The 21,601-nt window shown below is 38.7% G+C and overlaps 2 protein-coding genes across 3 annotated transcripts in view; both read right to left on the reverse strand.

Moving 5' to 3' along the window:
* cpm (carboxypeptidase M) overlaps positions 1 to 2,821 on the reverse strand; it is a 48,088-nt gene extending 45,267 nt beyond the window's left edge. The window contains exons 1-2 of the mRNA XM_073838894.1: positions 2,633 to 2,821; positions 1,484 to 1,679 (exon numbers count right to left, since the gene is read on the reverse strand). Of these exons, the coding sequence (XP_073694995.1) occupies positions 1,484 to 1,649 (166 nt within the window). The 5' untranslated portion in view covers positions 1,650 to 1,679; positions 2,633 to 2,821. The remainder of the gene's footprint in view (positions 1 to 1,483; positions 1,680 to 2,632) is intronic.
* Positions 2,822 to 11,525: 8,704 nt separating this feature from the next.
* Positions 11,526 to 21,601, reverse strand: part of usp6nl (USP6 N-terminal like) — an 81,187-nt gene continuing 71,111 nt past the window's right edge. For both annotated transcript variants that reach the window (XM_073838897.1, XM_073838896.1), the window contains 4 exons: positions 20,579 to 20,644; positions 20,353 to 20,452; positions 19,418 to 19,570; positions 11,526 to 16,469 (listed from right to left, as the gene is read on the reverse strand). In XM_073838897.1, the coding sequence (XP_073694998.1) occupies positions 15,013 to 16,469; positions 19,418 to 19,570; positions 20,353 to 20,452; positions 20,579 to 20,644 (1,776 nt within the window). In that variant the 3' untranslated portion in view covers positions 11,526 to 15,012. The remainder of the gene's footprint in view (positions 16,470 to 19,417; positions 19,571 to 20,352; positions 20,453 to 20,578; positions 20,645 to 21,601) is intronic.

Genomic DNA, 21,601 nt, shown 5'->3' on the forward strand with positions numbered 1-21,601 from the left:
ATACAACACATCTCATAGGACCTTTAATTTTTGTTAAACTTTTATTAAATTGCTGTTAAATTGTATAAGTGTCATGATTCCAATTAATTAGACATGCTTTTTGGTTAATATATATATTTTTTAATTAACCATTAAAACAGTGTAGGGAGAAACGGAACCCAGAAAAATTAAAACGGAAAAAAACAGAATTTGAAAAAAAAATAATAAAATAATAAAGTGTAAAGTCGGCAACACCAAAGCTCCAAAAAATATAAAAATATTTATTTTTAAAACAACTTTCGCATAGCGTATGTGACGTTTCGAGCACGCAGGCTCTTCATCAGACAAATTGAATACCAATGTGCCACTCTTTATATCTCCAGGTGATCAAAATCACATGACAAAAAAATAAAATAAAATGGAATTTGAAAATAAATAAATAAATAAAGGTCCTACACATGTAACCAATAAGATGCATTAAAAGAATGCAAACTTTAAGGTTTGTTGTCTATTTTTTACATGTTACATTTTTAATTAAAAAGCCACAACTCATCACATTTATTTGCCCACAAATGTTTAAAATGTTACTGTAATGTTAAAAATTTACTGTAAACATTTTAATGTTTTTTTCTTTAACTTTATTAATTAATATTAAGTATCTTTGTAAACCAATAAATAAAAAAAATATTCAAACTAGAGCTGCAAACGATTAGCCTCAATTAATCAATTCAAAATAAAAGTTTATGTTTGCATACTATATGTGTGTGTACTGTGTATATTTATTATGTATATATAAATACACACACACACACACACACACACCATATATACATTAAAAAAATATTAGTATGTATTTGTATGCAACAAATGCACTTGTATATAATCTTATATAATATATAAATTAACATAAATGTAACATTTTCCCCATATGTGTGTATTTATACATAATAAATATACGCAGTACACTCATACATAGTATGCAAGCATAAACTTTTATTTTGAATCGATTCATTGCATCTAATCGTTTTACAGCTCTAAAATAAACACCACAAAGCTCAAAGTCTAGTGTGACCGTGTCTTAATACACAAACTGACATGAATCTGCAAACACAGAAAACATAAACAGTGAAAATTCCCAGTGCTGAGGGACTGTATATGAGGCCAATCAAATTACATAACCAGAACTAACCATTTTATGCATGTGCAAATATATACACAAATGAACTCCCCTACTTCAGTTTTTTTCCTCCAGCACTGGCTCAACTTTCTGCTGTATTTGGCTCACTCTACTGCGGCTGCTGCTGTTTGCAGACTCATAAAAATATTAGTTGCACAATAAGCTCTCTGATGAACGGGTAGGCAATAAGTTTGAACCTGTTCCGTGCATCTGTCGCCATATGCCTGCCCTCAAACCGTATAACACTGTTGTGCTCATCTGCAGGAACACAGACGAGTTTAAGACTCACTCAATAGGAAAATACTGTCTCCACAACAGCTGGTTTACCTTCAACGGACTGGCCGATGCTGTGTAGATGTGTGATATCAGGAAACGTCCTGTTGATGTCTTTCAAGTACTGCTCCATTTCCACGCTGTTATGATAGCGAAACTCCAGACCGTGAATGGATGACAGCCAGGACCATAAGAACAGGCAGAGCGTGAAGACGAACATCCTTTGAGCACAATGGAAGAGTGTGGAAACCTTTAACAGAAACACAAACAGAGAAGATAAATGACGTGATATGCCCTTATGTTGATTCGTAACACTTTCTATTGTCTGTCAATATTTTTAAAGCCTTGAGGTTAGGAAAAACCTCAAGTTCAGTAAACAATACATTTTATAAGGTGACAGGTGTGTACTATATTCAAAAATTATGACTAGATAGACAGCTCACTAGGAAATTATTTGATATATAGCTTGGACAGTACAGTCATATTGCCTTTCATAAAGTAATCTATCTATCTATCTATCTATCTATCTATCTATCTATCTATCATACAGTTAATAAATGTAAATCCCTTACAAAAAGTACTGTACAAGTATATTAATACAACTGGATTAACTTGAAAAAAAGGCATATGTTAGTGTTTAAGTCCAAAACATGAACATTGTGTTGCATCTAAAAGGTCAGCAGTAATGATATGCTTAAAGTCACAGGCTAATGTTTGTTTATGTTCATGGATATTGTGTCTTTTCCACAAGAGTGCATTATATGTCTGAAAAATAATAATAAGTATTTACTAAGGAAAGAAAATGGCACATATGATGTCCATGAATGCAAATTTATGAATAAGTATAGGCAGGACATCTATTATATATATATATATATATATATATATATATATATATATATATATATATATATATATAATCTGTGGTGGAACTCTATACAATAGCCATAATATCGTATTATTACAACATATGTTTATGTACACACAAACTAGTGTATAAATGTATTAAACTACATTATCAACAAATGATATCTTAAATGATAAATGATGAAAATGACCATGATAAATGACCAAATGATATCTTAAATGATAAATAAAACATGACATAGTTTATAAAAAAAGAAACTGTGTTACTTTATTATTAATTAATCTAACAACTTTATATGTTGTACAGTATTAATGAGAGTAAACAAGAAGCGTTACCTTTTGCGCGTTCTCCGAAACTGTTTAAGACCTTCTCCTGTTTGTTTAGTCCCTCTGTTGTTATTATATCATCTCATATAATGTTGATAAAGTTCATACGTTGTCGTCCTGCTCGTGTCATTGATAAAATGAAGGTGTCTTGTTCCATACCGCAGTGAGTTCAACCGACTCCACTCCAACCTCATGTGTGTTCGGTGCAGCTGCAGTGACTACTGAGTGGAGGGCGGAGCGCTCATACACACGCGGGAGCGCGCACAACACACGCTGAATCAAAATGACACTTTATCAAGTTATTCGGTGTGTTTGTAGAACACACTCAGCGATAATGTTCGATGAACTGTTGTTTATCAATCTGTTTACTATGTACATTTAATTAAAACGTACGCTGTACACATACAGCCACAGGTTTTACCTGAAAGTTATTTGCATATATTGCGTGCCATCTTGACCTATTCTATTTGTATATTCTACTCCTACTGACTGTTACAATGACCGTCGTGAATCATATGTTTGAATATTTTTACTTAAAACAATGCAGATATTTTATTTTCAGTTCTAAACTTATAAATGGTTTGCATTTGCGTCACGAGAATGCATTGCCATATTGGCGATACTCAGATGTAAACACAGCATTGATAATATGATTAATGTACAACTGAATACGTTGTTCTGCTAATTTATGATGTCTAAACCACGAAATACAGGTGTGGAAGCTGCTAAATCAGATAGCACACGTACGTCTGCAAGATGTCTGTTAAAGATCTCTTGATCTGGAAAGCATCTGCTGTGTGCAAATGTCTGGCAGACATCTGTAAGATGTCAGTTTTACATACATTCTACATCATAAACATGTTAAAGACATCTAATAGACGTCTATTTGACATCTGATAGGAAACGTCCAATAGACGTATTGCAGATGAGCAAAACATCTTGCAGATGTCTTGCAGATGTAAATGCAGACGTCAAATAGACATCTCCAAGATGTACTTGTGCTATCAGGCGAAGGACTTAATAAGCAGGAAAGGGCACTATATTTTGACAAACTAAAGTTAATAGGTGGTAAAGATACATGAGCAGTATTAATTAAGATTTTAGCCTTGACCGGAAACAATACAACATCGGAACAAGCATGAATGTTGTCAAGATTCTTGCCCTGGAAATCCTACTTTTGGTAGTCTAGTACTCCAAAGGTTTTTTCCATCTGACCGATTGACAGGCTATACAGCCAAAACATGACAATAAATGACCATTTTCAGCATGAATGTAAACAATCAGCAAAATACGCAAGTTCAGTGGCATTCCCTGATGAAAAAACAGCATATGCTGGTTAGGTATGTTTTGGTGCTGGGATGCTGGTTTTAGCTGGTTTATGCTGGCCCTTTGCTGGTTTATGCTGGTCCTTTGCTGGTTTATGCTGGCCCTTTGCTGGTTTATGCTGGTCCTTTGCAGGTTTATGCTGGTCCTTTGCTGGTTTATGCTGGTCTTTTGCTGGTTTACGCTGGCCCCTTGCTAGTTTACGTTGGCCCTTTGCTGGTTTACGCTGGCCCTTTGCTGGTTTACGCTGGCCCTTTGCTGGTTTACGCTGGCCCTTTGCTGGTTTACGCTGGCCCTTTGCTGATTTACGCTGGCCCTTTGCTGGTTTACGCTGGTCCTTTGCTGGTTTACGCTGGCCCTTTGCTGGTTTACGCTGGCCCTTTGCAGGTTTACGCTGGTCCTTTGCTGGTTTACGCTGGCCCTTTGCTGGTTTACGCTGGCCCTTTGCTGGTTTACGCTGGTCCTTTGCTGGTTTACGCTGGCCCTTTGCTGATTTACGCTGGCCCTTTGCTGGTTTACGCTGGTCCTTTGCTGGTTTACGCTGGCCCTTTGCTGGTTTACGCTGGCCCTTTGCTGGTTTACGCTGGTCCTTTGCTGGTTTACGCTGGTCCTTTGCTGGTTTTCGCTGGTCCTTTGCTGGTTTACGCTGGCCCTTTGCTGGTTTACGCTGGCCCTTTGCTGGTTTACGCTGGTCCTTTGCTGGTTTACGCTGGTCCTTTGCTGGTTTACGCTGGTCCTTTGCTGGTCCATGCTGGTCCTTTGCTGGTTTACGCTGGTCCTTTGCTGGTTTACGCTGGCCCTTTGCTGGTTTACGCTGGCCCTTTGCTGGTTTACGCTGGCCCTTTGCAGGTTTACGCTGGTCCTTTGCTGGTTTACGCTGGTCTTTTGCTGGTTTACGCTGGTCCTTTGCTGGTTTACGCTGGTCCTTTGCTGGTTTACGCTGGCCCTTTGCTGGTTTACGCTGGCCCTTTGCTGGTTTACGCTGGTCCTTTGCTGGTTTACGCTGGTCCTTTGCTGGTTTACGCTGGTCCTTTGCTGGTTTACGCTGGTCCTTTGCTGGTCCATGCTGGTCCTTTGCTGGTTTACGCTGGTCCTTTGCTGGTTTACGCTGGCCCTTTGCTGGTTTACGCTGGCCCTTTGCTGGTTTACGCTGGTCCTTTGCTGGTTTACGCTGGTCCTTTGCTGGTTTATGCTGGTCCTTTGCTGGTCCATGCTGGTCCTTTGCTGGTCCATGCTGGCCCTTTGCTGGTTTATGCTGGTCCTTGACCAGCAACACGACCAGCATAATCCAGCAAAGGACCACCATTAACCAGCATAAACCAGCTAAAACCAGCATCCCAGCACCTAAACATACCTAACCAGCATATGATTTTGTTTCAGCAGGGTTATTACTGCAAAAAATGGTCAGTTATTGTCATGTTTTGGGCTGTACTAATCGGTCAGATCAGGAAAAACAGTTGGAGCTCTGCCAAAAGTTATAACAAATCAAGGAAAAGAGTACAAAACTCTCTGAGGAACAAAAGGCATTTGTGGTTGCCCAAACTGAACCAGGATTTCCAGGGCAAGAATCTTGACAACATTCGTGTTGTTCTTATCATTTCCAGTCAGGTAGGTGAAATATTAGGCTAATATTAGGCCTGCTTACTAAGTCCTTCTCTATATGATTTAGCAGCTTCCACATGCTTTGTTCATGGTTTAGACAACATAAATTAGCAGCATAGTCATGATGTATTCAACAGTACAATAACCTTGCAATCAATGCTGTTGTTTACATCCAAGTATCTCCAATGTGGCCGTGTATCCAGGACTAAAACGTACTCCAAATGTTTTTCCTGGCCTGACTAATTAGTACAGACGAAAACATGACAATAATTGACCACTTTCAGCAGCAATGATCAGCAAAATAAGCAAGCTTTGGCATTGTTTACATTCAGTGCCAGCAATATATGGCCGTTTGACAGCGCGTTGTGAAAACACTACATATAAACTCATCATTCATGGTGGTTTGGATTTAACATCACACCCTGCATGGTTAAAAATGGACATCACACATTAAAAAGTTAACATAATACGAAAGAAAAATCTACATTAATTGAACCAATTGCTATAAACAGCATGTTTACATACTCTGCAAACACCATAAGAGAGCTAATAAAACAATCTCTTAAAGTTTGGTGTCAAATTTAAGGTGTAGCACTCATCTCCAGCTTCCTTGAGAGTCCCTCGGGGCGACAGTACAACCAGATAAATGACATACCTGTTCCTGCAAGCTCATTCTTTGCTGCTGAGTTTACACTCAACTACTGTATAATTATGCATTCGTGAGTAGATTACAAATAGATGTGTAGCCTACTATTGTACTGTTGTCCAAAAGATTGCATAATACACTGTCTATCTGCAAATAAACTCAAAGACATTTGCGTTCTCTCATATTCTTTATACTGATCTGAAATGATGCTTCAGCTTGGTCCAGTTTGCATTTTTAGAAGAGCAAACTAAAGAGCTCTTCAAAAAGAAAAGGTCATTTCTCAACAAACTTAAACTCGACTTATGCATTAAAAGAAACCAGTGACACAAGTATTTGCTGGTTTTTTTTTTCCTATAACGGAAGATGCCCTGAATTCCAGCCTCCTAGAACATTAACTTGTTTACATAAATGACAAACATGATGTGTCATTATCGTACCTGAGTCACGTCAAAGGAAGGGTTGCACTTTACCTGACCTATGATCTCCTTAAACACTCTAGAAATACTGTAGCCTGCCATTAAGGTGCGGTCACGGTCGAAATCCAGTCATCCAGTAAGATTTCCACACAGATTTCGCAAAGTAGTCACATGAATTTAGCGGACTGAATAACAAAGGTGCTTGAGTTTAAAATGACTTCTATGTGAGCTGTGCTAAATACATCAACAGTGAACCCTTTTTTTGTCAATGAAATGTCATTGAAATTTCACAAATGATATATGAAATGGTTATAATAGGACTTGTATTGGTTTTAATAAAAAACTGCAATGGGTTTTTACTGGCAATTGCTCACCTTCTAAACTGCTAAATCCTAATGGAATATGTCTGAAAACACACTACAGAAAACCATTTTTAATGGTTTGTAATGGTATTTGTACACTGTACAAATTTTTCACCGGATTCAACTTAAAAACCTAAGTTCAGCAGCTGCCTTAAAATTTTAAATTGAATCAGCTTAAAACTACAAGTCATTTTAACTTATTACAATAAAAATTAGCTGATTTAACTTGTGAGTTGAAATGACTTAAGTTGATTTAATGTAAAATTTTAAGGCAGCTGCTAAACTTAAGTTTTTAAGTTGAAACCGGTGAAAACGTTTTACCAATTTCCTTGATGGTTTCTATTGTTTTTTTTGTTTTGTTTTTTCCAGCAGGGATTGCACCTTTATGTCAGGGATCTCCCCTGACAGTCTTTTCTCCCCTGTCTTTTTTTAGTGTTTCTTTGTTCGTGTTGTGTTTGAGCACATGGCTTTGTCTTTGTTTTTGTCTGCCATGTGCTCCTCTCATCCTGCCTCCTTGTTTCCTATTACCACACCCCCTCATTTAGTCTTCATTCGTCTGAGTGTCGTCACCTGTCCTGCTCGTTCTTACCTTGTTTGTCTGAGTGTTCTCACCTGTTCCTCATGTGTCCCTTTCCTTTATATTGTCTCCCTTTCCCTCGTGATTTGCTAGTTCGTTATTCTAACTATGGCGCATGTACGTGCGCTATAGTCTATGTTAGCTTGCTTGTCAAAATTTAGTTATATTGATAATATCCTACCAAGTCGTTTGCTAAATGTTGTCTTTTTCCATCTCTAATCCAGCCTTGTTCAGTCCTGCAGACGTTGCTTCTGGTCTGCCTCACTGCTAGACGTGTGCATAGCTTGAGATCACAAGTGTGGAGTGGCTGCTACTCTGGCTCTTGTCTGGCCCTACTGCTAACTTTCAGCTTCGCAGCCTTCTCTGCTTTTTGGTGGACTGTCACCTGGCCTGGACTCGGTGATTTTTCTTACCATCTGCCTGTCTTCAAGTCTCTCCCTGCCTATTGTTTGGACTGTTCACTTCCCTCCTCACCATCTCTTATCTTGCCTGTTGTTCTGTTAATAAACCGTCACTTCTAATCCCACATTTGAGTCCTCTCTTAGAATCCTTAACACTTTATTTTTTTTTTTCAAAGGCAAAGATTTAATGTGTGAACAACAACAACAAAAAAACATTTCAATAGGATTCAACACTGAATTAAATCTTTGCTTGAGGGTGAAAGACTTTGCAATGGGTTCAAAATGGTCAAGCAAATTTGCCACATTGCTACACTACTGACAATAGGCAATGAAGCCTTTTTGGCCATTAAATTTAACTAGAAGTTTGGAAATGTGACCTTATCTTTAGTCTTAAAGGGTCATCAGATGCAAAACTCACTTTTACATGTTTAAACATTAATGTGTGTTGGCAGTTTGTGTGCACAACCACCCTACAATGATAAAAATCCATCCAGTGGTATTTTTTTTTAATCTCTAAAAATAATATCCCCTCTTTGAAATCCGGTCATTCTCAGCTTCGTGTCGGTGTGACAAAACAGTTGATTAACATTAGTGTCTTACCTTAGACTCTCTCTCACCGAGATGAAACAGTTCGACGCCATTGTGTCAACTCATTGGGCGATTGAGGAGTTTTGTTGCTGGATGTATTAATGAACATAGCAGTCGTCATTTACTCCCAACATCGGAGCTGCTTAAGAAGAGGAGGACTATGTTACTTTGACAAGGCAAAAGGGTGTTTTTTTACACTACTATTGAAAATTAACCAAAGTATATTATAGACTTCTCATTTAGACCCTAAAGAATCAGTTGAACTTGAAAATGGGCATCTGATGACCCTTTTAAAGTGCAGTCATTTGCACCCTTCGGTGTATTTCCATTGGAAAATCCAATCATTAAAATATGATCCACCACAATTTTTTTTTTTTTTTCTTGTGGGCGAAAGATTTCACAACAGGTTCTAGCTGGTCATGCAAATTTGGCACGTTGACCAACAGAAAACTGCTAGGTAAAAAAATAAAAATAAGAGTTCTTTATGCTGTACTTGCAGTGCATTTGGAAAATTTTCAGAGCGCTTCCTTTAATTCACGTTACAGCCTTATTCCAAAATGGATTAAATGTTCCTCAAAATCCTACAAACAATACTCCATAATGACAACATGAAACATTTTTTAAAATTGCAAAATTTATTAAGGGGAGGGGGGGGATAAAGTGGTACATTAGTATTCACAACATTTTCTCAATACTCAAGAATCTTCAACACCAATTACAGCCTCAGGTCTTTTTGGGGTATGATGCCACAAGCTTGGCACACCTATTTTTAGCCAGTTTCTCCCATTCTTCTTTGCAGTACATCTCAAGCTCCATCAGGTTGGATGAGCATCAATGCACAGCCATTTTCAGGTCTCTCCAGAGAGGTTCAGCCTGGTTCTCAAGTCTAGGCTCTGGCTGGGCCACTCAAGAACGTTCAAAGAGTTGTCCCATAGCCACGCTCATCTCGTCATGTGCCCTTTACTAAGTAGCTTCAGTCTGGCATACAGGCCTGATTGGTGGAGTGCTGCAGAGAAGGTTGTTCTTCTGGAAGGTTCTCCTCTCTCCACAGAGAAACACTGAAACTCTTTTAGAGTGACTATCAGGTTCTTGATCACCTACCTGACTAAGGCCCTTCTTCCACAGTCGCTCAGTTTGGCCGGGCAAACCACTCTAGGAAGAGTCCTGGTGGTTCCAAACTACTTCCATTTACAGATAATGGAGGCCACTGTGTTCATTGGGGCCTTCAATGCAGTAGACATTTTTCTGTACCTTGATACAATCCTGTCTGAGTGGTCTACAGACAATTCCGTTGGACGGCTTGGCTTGTGTTCTGACACGCACTGTTAACTGTGGGGCCTTATATAGACCTGTGTGTGCCTTTCCAAATCATGTCCAATCAACTGAATTTACCACAGGTGGACTGCAATCAAGTTGTAGAAACATCTCAAGGATGATCAGTGGAAACAGGATGCACCCGAGCTCAATTTTCGAGTGTCACGGCAAAGGCTCTTTTTTTTTTTTTTTTATAAATTGCCAAAGTTTCAACCAAACTTCTTTCATGTTGTCATTATGGAGTACTGTTTGTAGAATTTGGTGGAAAATAATGAATTTAATGAATCCTTTTTGGAATAAGGCTGTAACATAACAAAACGTGGAACAATGTTTCCGAATGCACTGACAATAGTCAATAAACACATTTATGGCCTGAACTTTCACTGAAGGGTTAATGGTTTAAGGGTTAGTTCACTCCAAAATGAAAATTCTGCCATTAATTACTCACCCTCACGTCGTTCCAAACCCGCAAGATATTCGTTTATCATTGGAGCACAAATTAAGATATTTTTGACGAAATCCAAGAGTTTTCTGACCCTGCATTCATTGCTACACTAATGACAAAAAGCAACGGACATACATGTTTTTTTCTTGTTTGGCAATTTTTCATGGACAAAATCCATTTTATCCAAAAGAAATTCTTTGGAAAAAGTGATTCGTACATCGCTATACTACTGGGAGATAATAGACCCTGTTGTGAATGGTTGCTAAGTTGTTCTGGATTGCTATTAGGTAACTGTTCCATGGAAGTAAAGTGGTTATCTACAGAAAAAGTTGGTTTCCAGATATGGTTTGTGCCCCTCCTTGAAGGCAAGTCTTTGAGATTCAAGTTTAAGCTGAGTTTAAATGCAGGTTAGGGTGCCGCCGCAGAGGATTCTTGAGTAACTTGCACCTTCAAACACTGCGAAGAGGAAATCTGTATCCATTCAAGCCTATAATTCCCGTCTCAATGTAAAAACCCACATAATAGCTCTTGCACATCATTAGTCATGACAGCTGCAATTTAGTCTCATATTGTGCTGCATGTGCTTATCTGTGTGCTTAGACGTCTGGAGGTGTTCACTGGAATGTGTCTGTACACATCCACATTTGACAAGAGGTTTCAAGTTATGTATGTTACATACTGTACAAGTATAAAAATGAAAGAAAAAACTCAGCTAAAACTAGATGTTACGCTTTACTTGGCCACTCATTTTCAGGTCAGCCATAAGCAATGGCTTGCATCAACAAATCTGACAGCATTAATCAACAGATCATTCTTCCAGTGAATGCTGACAGGACGACCATGAGTTATATAATTTGAAACACCCAGCAACAAATAGTTTCCAGTAACCTGAAGGCAAAATCTACTCCTCTAGTCATCTTTCTTTTTTCTAGAGAAATGTTTGACTCATATACGGTTCTTACACTGTTAGGAAATTCATTGTTAATCCTGTGGCTCAGGGGGTCGTTGACTGTTTTTCATACTAAACGAGTGACACAGTTGGATAATTCACTTTTCCACGTCTATGTTCGGCAAAGACAAAGTAGTCATAGGGACTGGAAACAATGGCTTAGGCTGTCTTTATCATGAGATAATGAACATCAATCAGTCTTATCATCAAAACAGAACTTGCTCATGTTACAATATTGTCTATAGTTTTCAATACAATGTAGTGTTTTGAAAATAACTATGAGAAGATTCCATATGACAGTTCCAAGTTTTGGCCAAAATGTACTATCTAGTAGGTGAAAAACATATGCGTTGCCATCTGGGCCTGCACTTTGTTGTCTGCATTTGTTCAATGACATTAAAATTAATTAAGAATCAATAAAGGCATATACAGATTTACAGAATCTGCAAAACGTTAATTATTTGACCAAAATAAGATTGATCATACAAAATGCATGTTATTTTTTACTTAGTACTGGCCTGAATAATTATTTCGCGTATAGATGTTTACATAAGAAAATAATAGTTATATTTATAAAAATGACCCCATTCAAAAGTTTACATACACTTGACTCTGTTGTTACCTGAATGATCCACAGTTGTGTTTGAACCCTTTCCAACAATGACTGTATGATTTTGAGATCCATCTTTTCACACTGAGGACAACTGTGGGAGTCATAAGCAACTATTACAGAAGGTTCAAATGCTCACTGATGCTCCAGAAGGAAACACGATGCGTTAAAAGTCGGGGGGTGAAAACCTTTGGAATTTGAAGATCGGGGTAAACTTAACTTATTTTGTCTTCTGGGAAACATGTAGGTATCTTCTTTAGCTTCTGAAGGGCAGTACTAAATGAAAAAAATATGATACTTAGGCAGAGTAATAATAATAATAATAATAATAAAAATACACATCTTCATTCTGTTCAAAAGTTTTCACCCCTGGCTCTTAATGCATTGTGTTGCAGCATCAGTGAGCATTTGAACCTTCTGGAATAGTTGCATAAGAGTTCCTCAGTTGTCCTCAGTGTGAAAAGATGGATCTCAAAATCATACAGTCATTGTTGGAAAGGGTTCAAATACACAAAAATGTTGAAAAACGTAAGGTGTATGCAAGCTTTTGGCTTCAACTGTATAATGAAGAATCCTACACTACCTTTAACCCATGTCTTCATGAATTGTTAAGTTTGAAATAGATCTCTAGTATCAAATTGCACAGTGTATTTAAGCAGAAGGAGACATCTGGTGGTTGTATTAAGAATAAACCCCATATTTCTTAAAGCTCACACACACAAACAAAAATCAGCCACGTTTTTTTTCTTTTTAATAACCCCATGTTGTTTTATTAGAGAAGGGGGGATCTGATAATCAAGTTGCATTTTAGTAGTTTAACAAAGAAATATTCAATTTAACAATCTGAAATCGAATGCTGTGTCAAAATGAAGTGTACTAATACAAGCCTGGAAGAAGTAAACAATGTGGCGCTAGAGCAAAGAATAAATTAGCTTGCTTGTCCATGACTAAGACATGGGAATATGTTTTTTTTTTTTGTTTTTGTTTTGTTTTTTTGCATTGATACGATTCTGAATAGCAGGCGAGATCACAAAGGGATACATAAGGAGTGTTGTGTGGAGCGTTTTGAAAGCTAAAACTGGTCATTAGGGTGTATTATGAAAGAACCCATCTGCTACATAGTCAGTAGCAAATACATTGGTGTGTGTATAAATGAATGTGTGAAATGGGTTGGTAGTGTGGCCATGCCATATAATCAAGTCTCAAGTCAAGTTGGCTGATTAAAAAGGTATAAATCAAGGTACATGGCAAGTAATGCTTAGTGAATAATGTTAAGGAAGTTGATAAACACAGGTTGACCTAATGTCAATGTGGTTGGAGGAAACAATGCCGGTAAAGGTTCCATGCAAATGGATAATCAAATCAAATCCAAAAAAAGAAAATCAACTTGAATAACCTCACCTAAACCTTGCTGAAATACATCCATGCTGCTTCTGCTAATTTAAAAATAAACTAAAATGGTACACCCAAAAACAGCAAAAACAGGTTAGTGGGTTAGGAGCGGACTGGAAATATTACCGACAGATCTGTAGGGATTCAATGAGCTGTACACTTGATTGTGTTATGTTATGTAAAACCTGTGCTTTTTGCGAAACTTGACTTTGATAATCTGTTGTAAAAAAGTTGATTATTTGAAGAATTCCACTGAGTAACAGCACAGGTACAACCAACTTAACACAGCAGCCGCATGCTACAAACTACCAGCCATATTATTAAATTATTGAACAGATTTGTAATTCGGTAACTACTTGCATAACTTGCACTGTGCATCACAAACAGACATTTTTCAGATGAAATTGGGGCATTTTAAATGTCCAAAGGGGCCCAACTTACTTAAATTCACCCTATGTTACAGACTTCTCTGCTAAAGACAGTAACACAATGTTGTAATATTTAGCTGGCCACATCCAAGGCAGCTTTCATATGATTACATATCATTTTAAAAAGATAGTTCACGACAAAACTAACATCCTGTCATGAATTACTCACCCCCTAGTGTCATTCCAAATCCGTAAGACCTCAGTTCTCAGCAATCTTTGGAACACAAATTAAGATATTTTTGATGAAATCCAATAGCTTTCTGACCCTGCATAGACAGCAACACAACTGACACATTCAAGGCCTAGAAAGGTAGTAAGGATATTGTTAAAATAATCCAACCACGTTCTTGTAGCTTCATAAAATTACGGTTGAACCACTAATTTCACATGTACTATTTTAATGATGTCCTTACTACCTTTCTGGGCCTTGAACGTGTCAGAAAGCTCTCAGATTTAATCAAAAATATCTTAATTTGTGTTCCGAAGATGAACAAAGGTCTTACGGGTTTGGAACAACACAAGGGTGAGACAGAATTTTCATTTTTGGGCGAACTATCCCTTTAAACAAGCTCTGGTATCAGTTGATCTTATCAGTTATTAATAAGATCTCACTTAAAATATGAGATCTATTTGCTGGTCAGTGCAACAGATTTTGAGAACGCACATACCCCCTAAAATTCCCTTTCAACTTAAGATTAAATATCGCCATTTTAATATATAACCTCAAAAAACAAGCCTTACAAACAAGGTTTTTACTTTCACTTGAACACTGTAGTGATGCACTGAAATGTTCTGTCCAACAGCGATTACGTTCGCTGTTTGAACGTATCGGTTTATAATATACGTATCTAACCTACACAAATCTTTGTTCTTAAAAAATATATTCACAATCAAGGAATAAAGTGTCCTCTAAAGTATGTTTATGTCTGAAACGCATTAAAAAAATAGATGATAATTGATCAGTAACTGAGTTTGTCCATATGAAAAAGACTCTCCGTAACCCTCTATTTAAATATCTCAGTGTGCTAACCAAGGGAACAGCAAGAACAACAACAAAAAAAATCTCTCTTTGCACATTTAAGCTGTTATATAACTCACATCGGCAGTTAATGGTTATTTTACGGACAAAAATGTACAAACAAAAACAAAAGTAAATTTCTTCAGTCAGTCTTCGATCAGTACAAATGCCTGAAACTGGCAACTCTTGTGTGGTAAGACTTGCCAGACAAACAAACGAACAGACAAACAGACAAAACAGAACACAAAAACATTAAACCAACACAAAACTGCTTGCTAGCCATCACTCATACAGTGTATCCCTCTATCTCTTTCTCTCTCAGAGCAGCATGGACTCCTGCATTGCAAAGGCCTCCTGCGCTTGCCTGTAGTGTGTTCCTCCGAACAGCGGGGGGAGCTGTTGCCTTCCGGAATGCTCTTGATAGGGTCCTCTGTAATGGAGCATAGCATCCGAGATATTTGCAGGGGCAAAGTTAAACTCTTGAACGGGGTGAACAGGAGAGAGCTGAGCTTTCTGGAAGCTTGGAGATCGAGGTAGTCCCACAGGAGACCGCGGAGGCCCCGCCTCCATGTCCCCATACCAGCCCTCTCTTCGTCTGTGTGCCTCATAACGCAGTTCTGTGGGTGGGTAACCTGGAGAGCCCATCAATCGGGTGGGTTGTCGCATGTAATACCCACCCTCTCCAACACTGTCTATCTGGGACGAAAGCTCAGCCGGAGCAACCCTGAGAGGGGGCATGTTTGGCGGTGGCCGTCGGTAGGTTAGGAAGCTGTTGTTCATTAGCGTTTTTTCAGGTGAAGGATTAGACGAGCCACGTCCCGTAGTTGCGTAAATTTGCTCAGTGTACGCTTGGCCGTATAGTCTGTCCTCAGTCCGAGAGTCAGAAACGTAGGGGGTGTAGACAGGAGTCATGCCAGGTGGGTAGTGCAGAGGTGCACGGGGTTCTGGTTTGGATTGCATCATGCTCTGCTTGGGCATTCGAAAAGGAGAGACGCCATCGTTAGGGGGACGGGTGGGACTGCCCTGTCTCAAAGGAGGTCCAGTCATTCGAAAGGGAGAGACGCCATCACTAGGGGGACGAGTGGGACTGCCTTGTCTCAAAGAAGGTCCAACGTATGGTCGGGAGGGTGGACGAGAGGGCGGTTTCTCAAGCTCTATGATCTCCATAACCTCTCCGTCTGGTCCTGGGACGTTGTCGTATTGCGAAGCGTTGGAGGCGCGGTTGGAGCCTGGAACGAATCCTCGAGAACGGGGGCGGCGCTGTGCGCTGGAGGCCTCCTCTGGAGTTGCGGAGCTGGGCGAGGGTGGAACGCCCATTGTTAGACTCAACTGGCTTTCCCGCATTGCTGCAGCCTTGACTGCTTCCAGTTTGCCCTCCGAAGGCTTGACCCATCGAGGTCCGACGTCTCTGCGCATGCTGGATCTAGCACTGGAGTTGTGATTCGCCTGGTTCTGGGTCAGCTTCGCACCAGCTGTTGGGACCCGTTCCTTTTGAGTGTCCACACCCCGTCCATCCCTCTCGAGCTTGTCTGGATGAGGCACCTTATCCAGTGAGCTGGGTGGCCGGCTTTCTTGGTACCTCTCTGGAGTTCCATCAGTGATGGAACCTTTTTTACTGATGTTTGCGGCAGGGCTCGAACCACGAGGGGGAAGGCCCTCAACTGTCTTCCCGACCGGCTGGCCGTTAGCCACATGATTCATTGCTCCTGCTGCCAATCCTGTAGGCTCAGGAGGAAGTTGACCTAATGGTTTCTTAGGAAACTCATCCTCCTTACCTGCATGGGTGATAGAAGAATAGCCAGTCAGCGTGAACATCAATACAGAAATGTCAAGTATAAAAGGATTAGTGCACTCCAGAATTGAAATTTCCTGATAATGTACTCACACCTACGTCAACCAAGATGCTCATGTCTTTCTTTCGTCAGTCAAAAAGAAATGTTTTAAGGTTTTTGAGGAAAGATTCCAGGATTTTTCTCCATATAGTGGACTTTAATGGGGATCAATGGGTTGAAGGGTTCTCATCTTGCACAAGCTCTGCATCCACAACTTCACACATTACATATTTGCATTGGAATCACGCGTGACTTAAGCTGGCTGCACACTAGAGGATTTTAAGCCTGAATTTAAGCCAGAATTGCATCCCCGAAAGTTCGGGTGGTGTGGCCCGATTCACAAGCTTTTTTGTCCAAAAGGTCCTCTATTGTGTTGTTTCATTTCGATTATTTAACTGCTTCCAATCGAGATGGAGTGTCCCCAAACTCAAATCGTAAATATCAAAGATGTTTGATATTTAGGATTCTTGATTGGGCTGCCTCTGACGTGATACCCGCAATAGCCAATGAGAGCGAGCAAGTGTCACTTACCGGATGTTTTGTGCTTCTATAGCTAAAACTTGGCAGCCACATACATGCCACAAAAGCAGAATACATCCCCCATATTCTTTTTTATATTTCACTGTGAAACAGAACGCAAGTTCTTCCATTGGTTTTCTTCTCAAGTCACGTTTGATCTCGCGAGTCTCCATGAGATCTTGTGTCACTGTGAAATAGTTTCTACAATCAACAAGTGTGTGGTCTCGTGGTCTGCTCGAATAATCTAGTGTGCACGGTCAGAGGATTATAAGGCTAAAAATCGGCTGTAATTTGTCTTCATGTCTATGATCTCCCATGGTTTTAAATTCGGTTAAGATCTGAAAATCATCTAGTATGCGGCCAGCCTTAGGCATAAGTACCGATCCAGTGTTCACAAAGCGAACGTGCAAACAAAAGTCAAAACGCATTAACTAAAACAGGTAAAACACCAATTTTAGACGATTTTGAAGTTGGAGGAGAAAATTAAATGGAGTTTTTCGCCCTACCATAACTTTTTGAACCGGAGCACATAGGCAAGGAACTAACCACACGTGAGACCCTTATTCCTCATCTGGGATAATGTAGAGCCCTTTGAAGCTGCATTGAAATTGCAATTTTGACCTTCAACACGCTGATTTCCATTGAAATCCAGTATATGGATAAAAATCCTGGAATGTTTTCCTCAAAAGCCTTAATTTTCTTTTTGGCTTTGGATGACATGGGGGTGAGTAATTTATCAGGAAATTTTAATTCAGGAGTGAACTAACCCATTCAAGACCCCATGAAATCGAAATTTTATATAAACTTCATCTACATTCAAAATTTACAATCTTTCTCTTCCTTCTTTAAAATGTCCCTGCCGGAAACTGCATTTCATGGAGTCTTTAAACCATCCGAATATAAACAAACACTGAAGTGCAACACGCATGCAGCCGAATGTCTTTTAGAAGAACCAAACTGCCAAATAAAACAAGAGTTACAGTTGACGCTTTGTTCAAATAAAACCAAACCACAAACATCCACGGCTGGCGTCAAATCAAAGCTCGGATTGGGAACACTGAGGAGTCAAGAAGCTAAAAATATAAATAAAAAGATTTATCACAACACTTACAGTTCAAGCCTGACTGTGAACATACAAACCATGTGGAGAAAAGATGTGTTAGGTACATTCTGGAACACACAGCATGTGCACAATATTCACGTTCGCAGTGAAGGAAACTGAAGGAAACGTCAAGGGAATGATGAACGTTTACAAACAGATAGTGATGGTTAAGGCGGATATTGGTGTGCACTGAGAAGGGCTTGAGGAACGCAACGTCAAAGACACACAAACCCGTGAACACCTCCAAAGGTGCTGGTTATCATATTTCAGGTCCAAAATTAAGATTTGCCGAACGCCAAAAGTGAGTTGCTGGTTTAAAGCAAGACTCGTTGTTCATGGTTTGTGGTTTTTCATGCAAATCGAACAGTAGATTTGACTTAGAACTGATTTCAATATTTTGGTGACAGACTGTTGCTCTAACATACAAAAATACCCATGTTAAAATATTTTATTGCAAATTTTTGACAGGTAATTATTTAAAGTGTATTTATTATCAGCATTTCTGCTAATTTTAATCACAAGCTTGTCACATTCTACGACCTTAGAAGACAACTTTTTACCAGTCTTTGTGTTGAGAGTGGCCAGTTTCAAAGCCAGTATCTATAGTTCTCAATTCTCATCATCTACTCAATTCATTTTCCACTGGCAGGTGTGGCAAAAAGTTAATTTTGGACACTTTTATCTACTGACTTGTGTGTTTTGTATTCACTTTAGTTAAATGCATTTATTATAATTGCCATTTTACGTTTCTAACAATATAGTACCTCACAACACATTTTTGTGTCATTCCCGAAACAGATTAAAAAAAAACAAAAAAAACAAAAACAAATCCAGCTTTTGTGAAAGACAGAGAAACAAACGAGGGGAAAAGGACGTGTGTGTAGTGGAGGTAGACGAACGAATGGTTGGTTGATTGACAGATAAAGTAGTCAGTGCGTTTTTGCCCACCGGTTAGTTTTGTAGGAGGGTTGGCGCCCCCCTTTCCCAGACCCACTAGTGTAAGCAGAAGCTATGTTTGAAGCGAAAAGGAAGAGAACGCAGATTAGACAAACAGTACATAGCAGCAGTGAATGAGTGTGTGTGTGTGTGTGTGTGTGTGTGTGTGTGTGTGTTTGTTTGTGCATGAGATAAAGAAACAGAGTCAGAGAAAGAGATTACTAAGAGACAGTGTGTGTAGTAGGATGTGTCACTTTATGGGTGGTGACACACAGCCATACATTTTGTGATTAGCCATGGTTTCAGTGCATGTGTGCATGTGTGTTTAAAGTACCTGGAGGTGGCAGCTCCAGTTTAGATCGTCTGAGCTCAGACATAGAGTTTTGAAGCTGCTCTACCACAAAGTCATCCTCAAAAAAGAAATCCTTTGACAGAGTCACTTGCAGAAACTTCACCAGGTCCTCCATGGACAACTTCAAGAGGGTTTCTAACACACAAACACACACAGAGCGATGAGAAAACAAGTAGTTACAACTAGAATGGGACATTCAAAGTCTATGAATTTCATTTTTTTATTTTATTTACCTAAACTAAATAAACCAACACACACATTTAATTAGCTATCTAAATGGAGACACTACATAGACTTCTATTTTACAAATGAGGACTTCCCTGTTGTGTTTACATGTTTTATGGGGACATTCCATAGGCGTAATGGTTTTCATACTGTACAAACCGTATTTTCTATCGCCCTACACCTACCCTACACCTAAACCTAGCCCTCACAGGAGATTGTGCACACTTTTACTTCCTCAAAAAAACTCATTGTGCATGATGTATAAGCCTGTTTCCTCATGGGGACCTGAGAAATGTCCCCACAAGGTCAAAATCTACTGGTATTACTATCCTTGTGGACACACACACACACACACACACACACACACACACACGTTGGGTTTACATGTTTTATGGGGACATTCCATAGGCATAATGGTTTTCATACTGTACAAACCATACTTTCTACACCTACCCTACACCTAAACCTAGCCCTCACAGGAGATTGTGCACACTTTTACTTCCTCAAAAAAACTCATTGTGCATGATTTATAAGCCTGTTTCCTCATGGGGACCTAAGAAATGTCCCCACAAGGTCAAAATCTACTGGTATTCCTATCCTTGTGGGGACATTTGGTCCCCATAACGTGATGAATACCAGGTACACACACACACACACACACACACACACACACACACACACACAGTTATTACTTTTATGGAGTTTGAGGATGGTGTAGGACATTGCAGTCAAAACTCGCTCTCCTTCCAGAATATAGATGTCCCATATTCTCAGCGTAAGCGTGAATGGAGTCTATTGAATAAAACACACAGAGACACAGTCAAATCAGTAAGGTTTCACACTGGATAAAAAATAAGTATGCAACATAACATCATAATATGCCAATTTTTACTGAAATAATGTTTAAGAAATTCATACCCGATCCAAGAAACACTGAAAAAACCATTTCATAGTGTACAGGCTGGTGTAGACTTCTTGATTATCCTGTAGAGGGCAGCAAATGGAAAGGCATTGTAGGTGAATGACATCAAAACACACACAGTAAAAAAAAAAAAAAAAGTTATATGGGCCATTTTACAGAACTGGTGCAAAGTCTATGCATGTATGCCACTTGTATAATATCCAAAGTACACATTATTAGTAATTGTGCAGTAAATGAAAAAAAAAAAAAGTATTTCCAGAAAGTTTTGGAATATTTGTCCTCTACCAAAACAGTAACATTGACCTATTAAGATTTTCATTTACATATACCTTTTAAATAAATGTTTGCTATTTTAATACGTTTTCAGAGGTAAATCCATAACTATTACAATTTTAACAATATTTTAAATGTGATTTATGAGATTTGTTGTGTTTTGAATCCATGTCTTCTTTGTAAAAGGCAAAAAGTTAATCATGATTTTAAACTGAAGGGCTTGTCATTTTAAACTGAAGGGCTGAATCATTAGCTTGATTATACTGAAACAAACACTATTAGAACATCTTAGTTTGTGTTATTTTATACTAAGTACACTTCCAATCCATTAACATGTTTATTGACATCACTCAAGACTTACTGATATAAAATTATTTCTTGGAGTATGTCTTTATTGCACAATGCACATTTGTTAATATTATTCATAAAATGTTTTAATGTAACTATAAATATAATATAACTATAAATAAGGATTGTATGATCTCTGTATAATACCAGTGTTTAAATGCAAGATATTTAAAGTGTACCTGAGGTATACGTGATATAGTTTCACTTTAGCACAATTAAGTATACATAAGTATATCTTTAGTTGGACTTCAGCATTATTTCTGCACAATTATTGTTATAATTTAGCAGACTTTAAGTATAGCAGTTCAGTATACAAAACGTACAATTGCAGGGTATTTTTATTAAGCACATATGTATGTAAATGTATTTGTAGTATACTTAGGGCAAAACTGCATACT

This window comes from Garra rufa, chromosome 4 (genome assembly GCF_049309525.1).
Source record: "Garra rufa chromosome 4, GarRuf1.0, whole genome shotgun sequence".
NCBI lineage: Eukaryota > Metazoa > Chordata > Actinopteri > Cypriniformes > Cyprinidae > Garra > Garra rufa.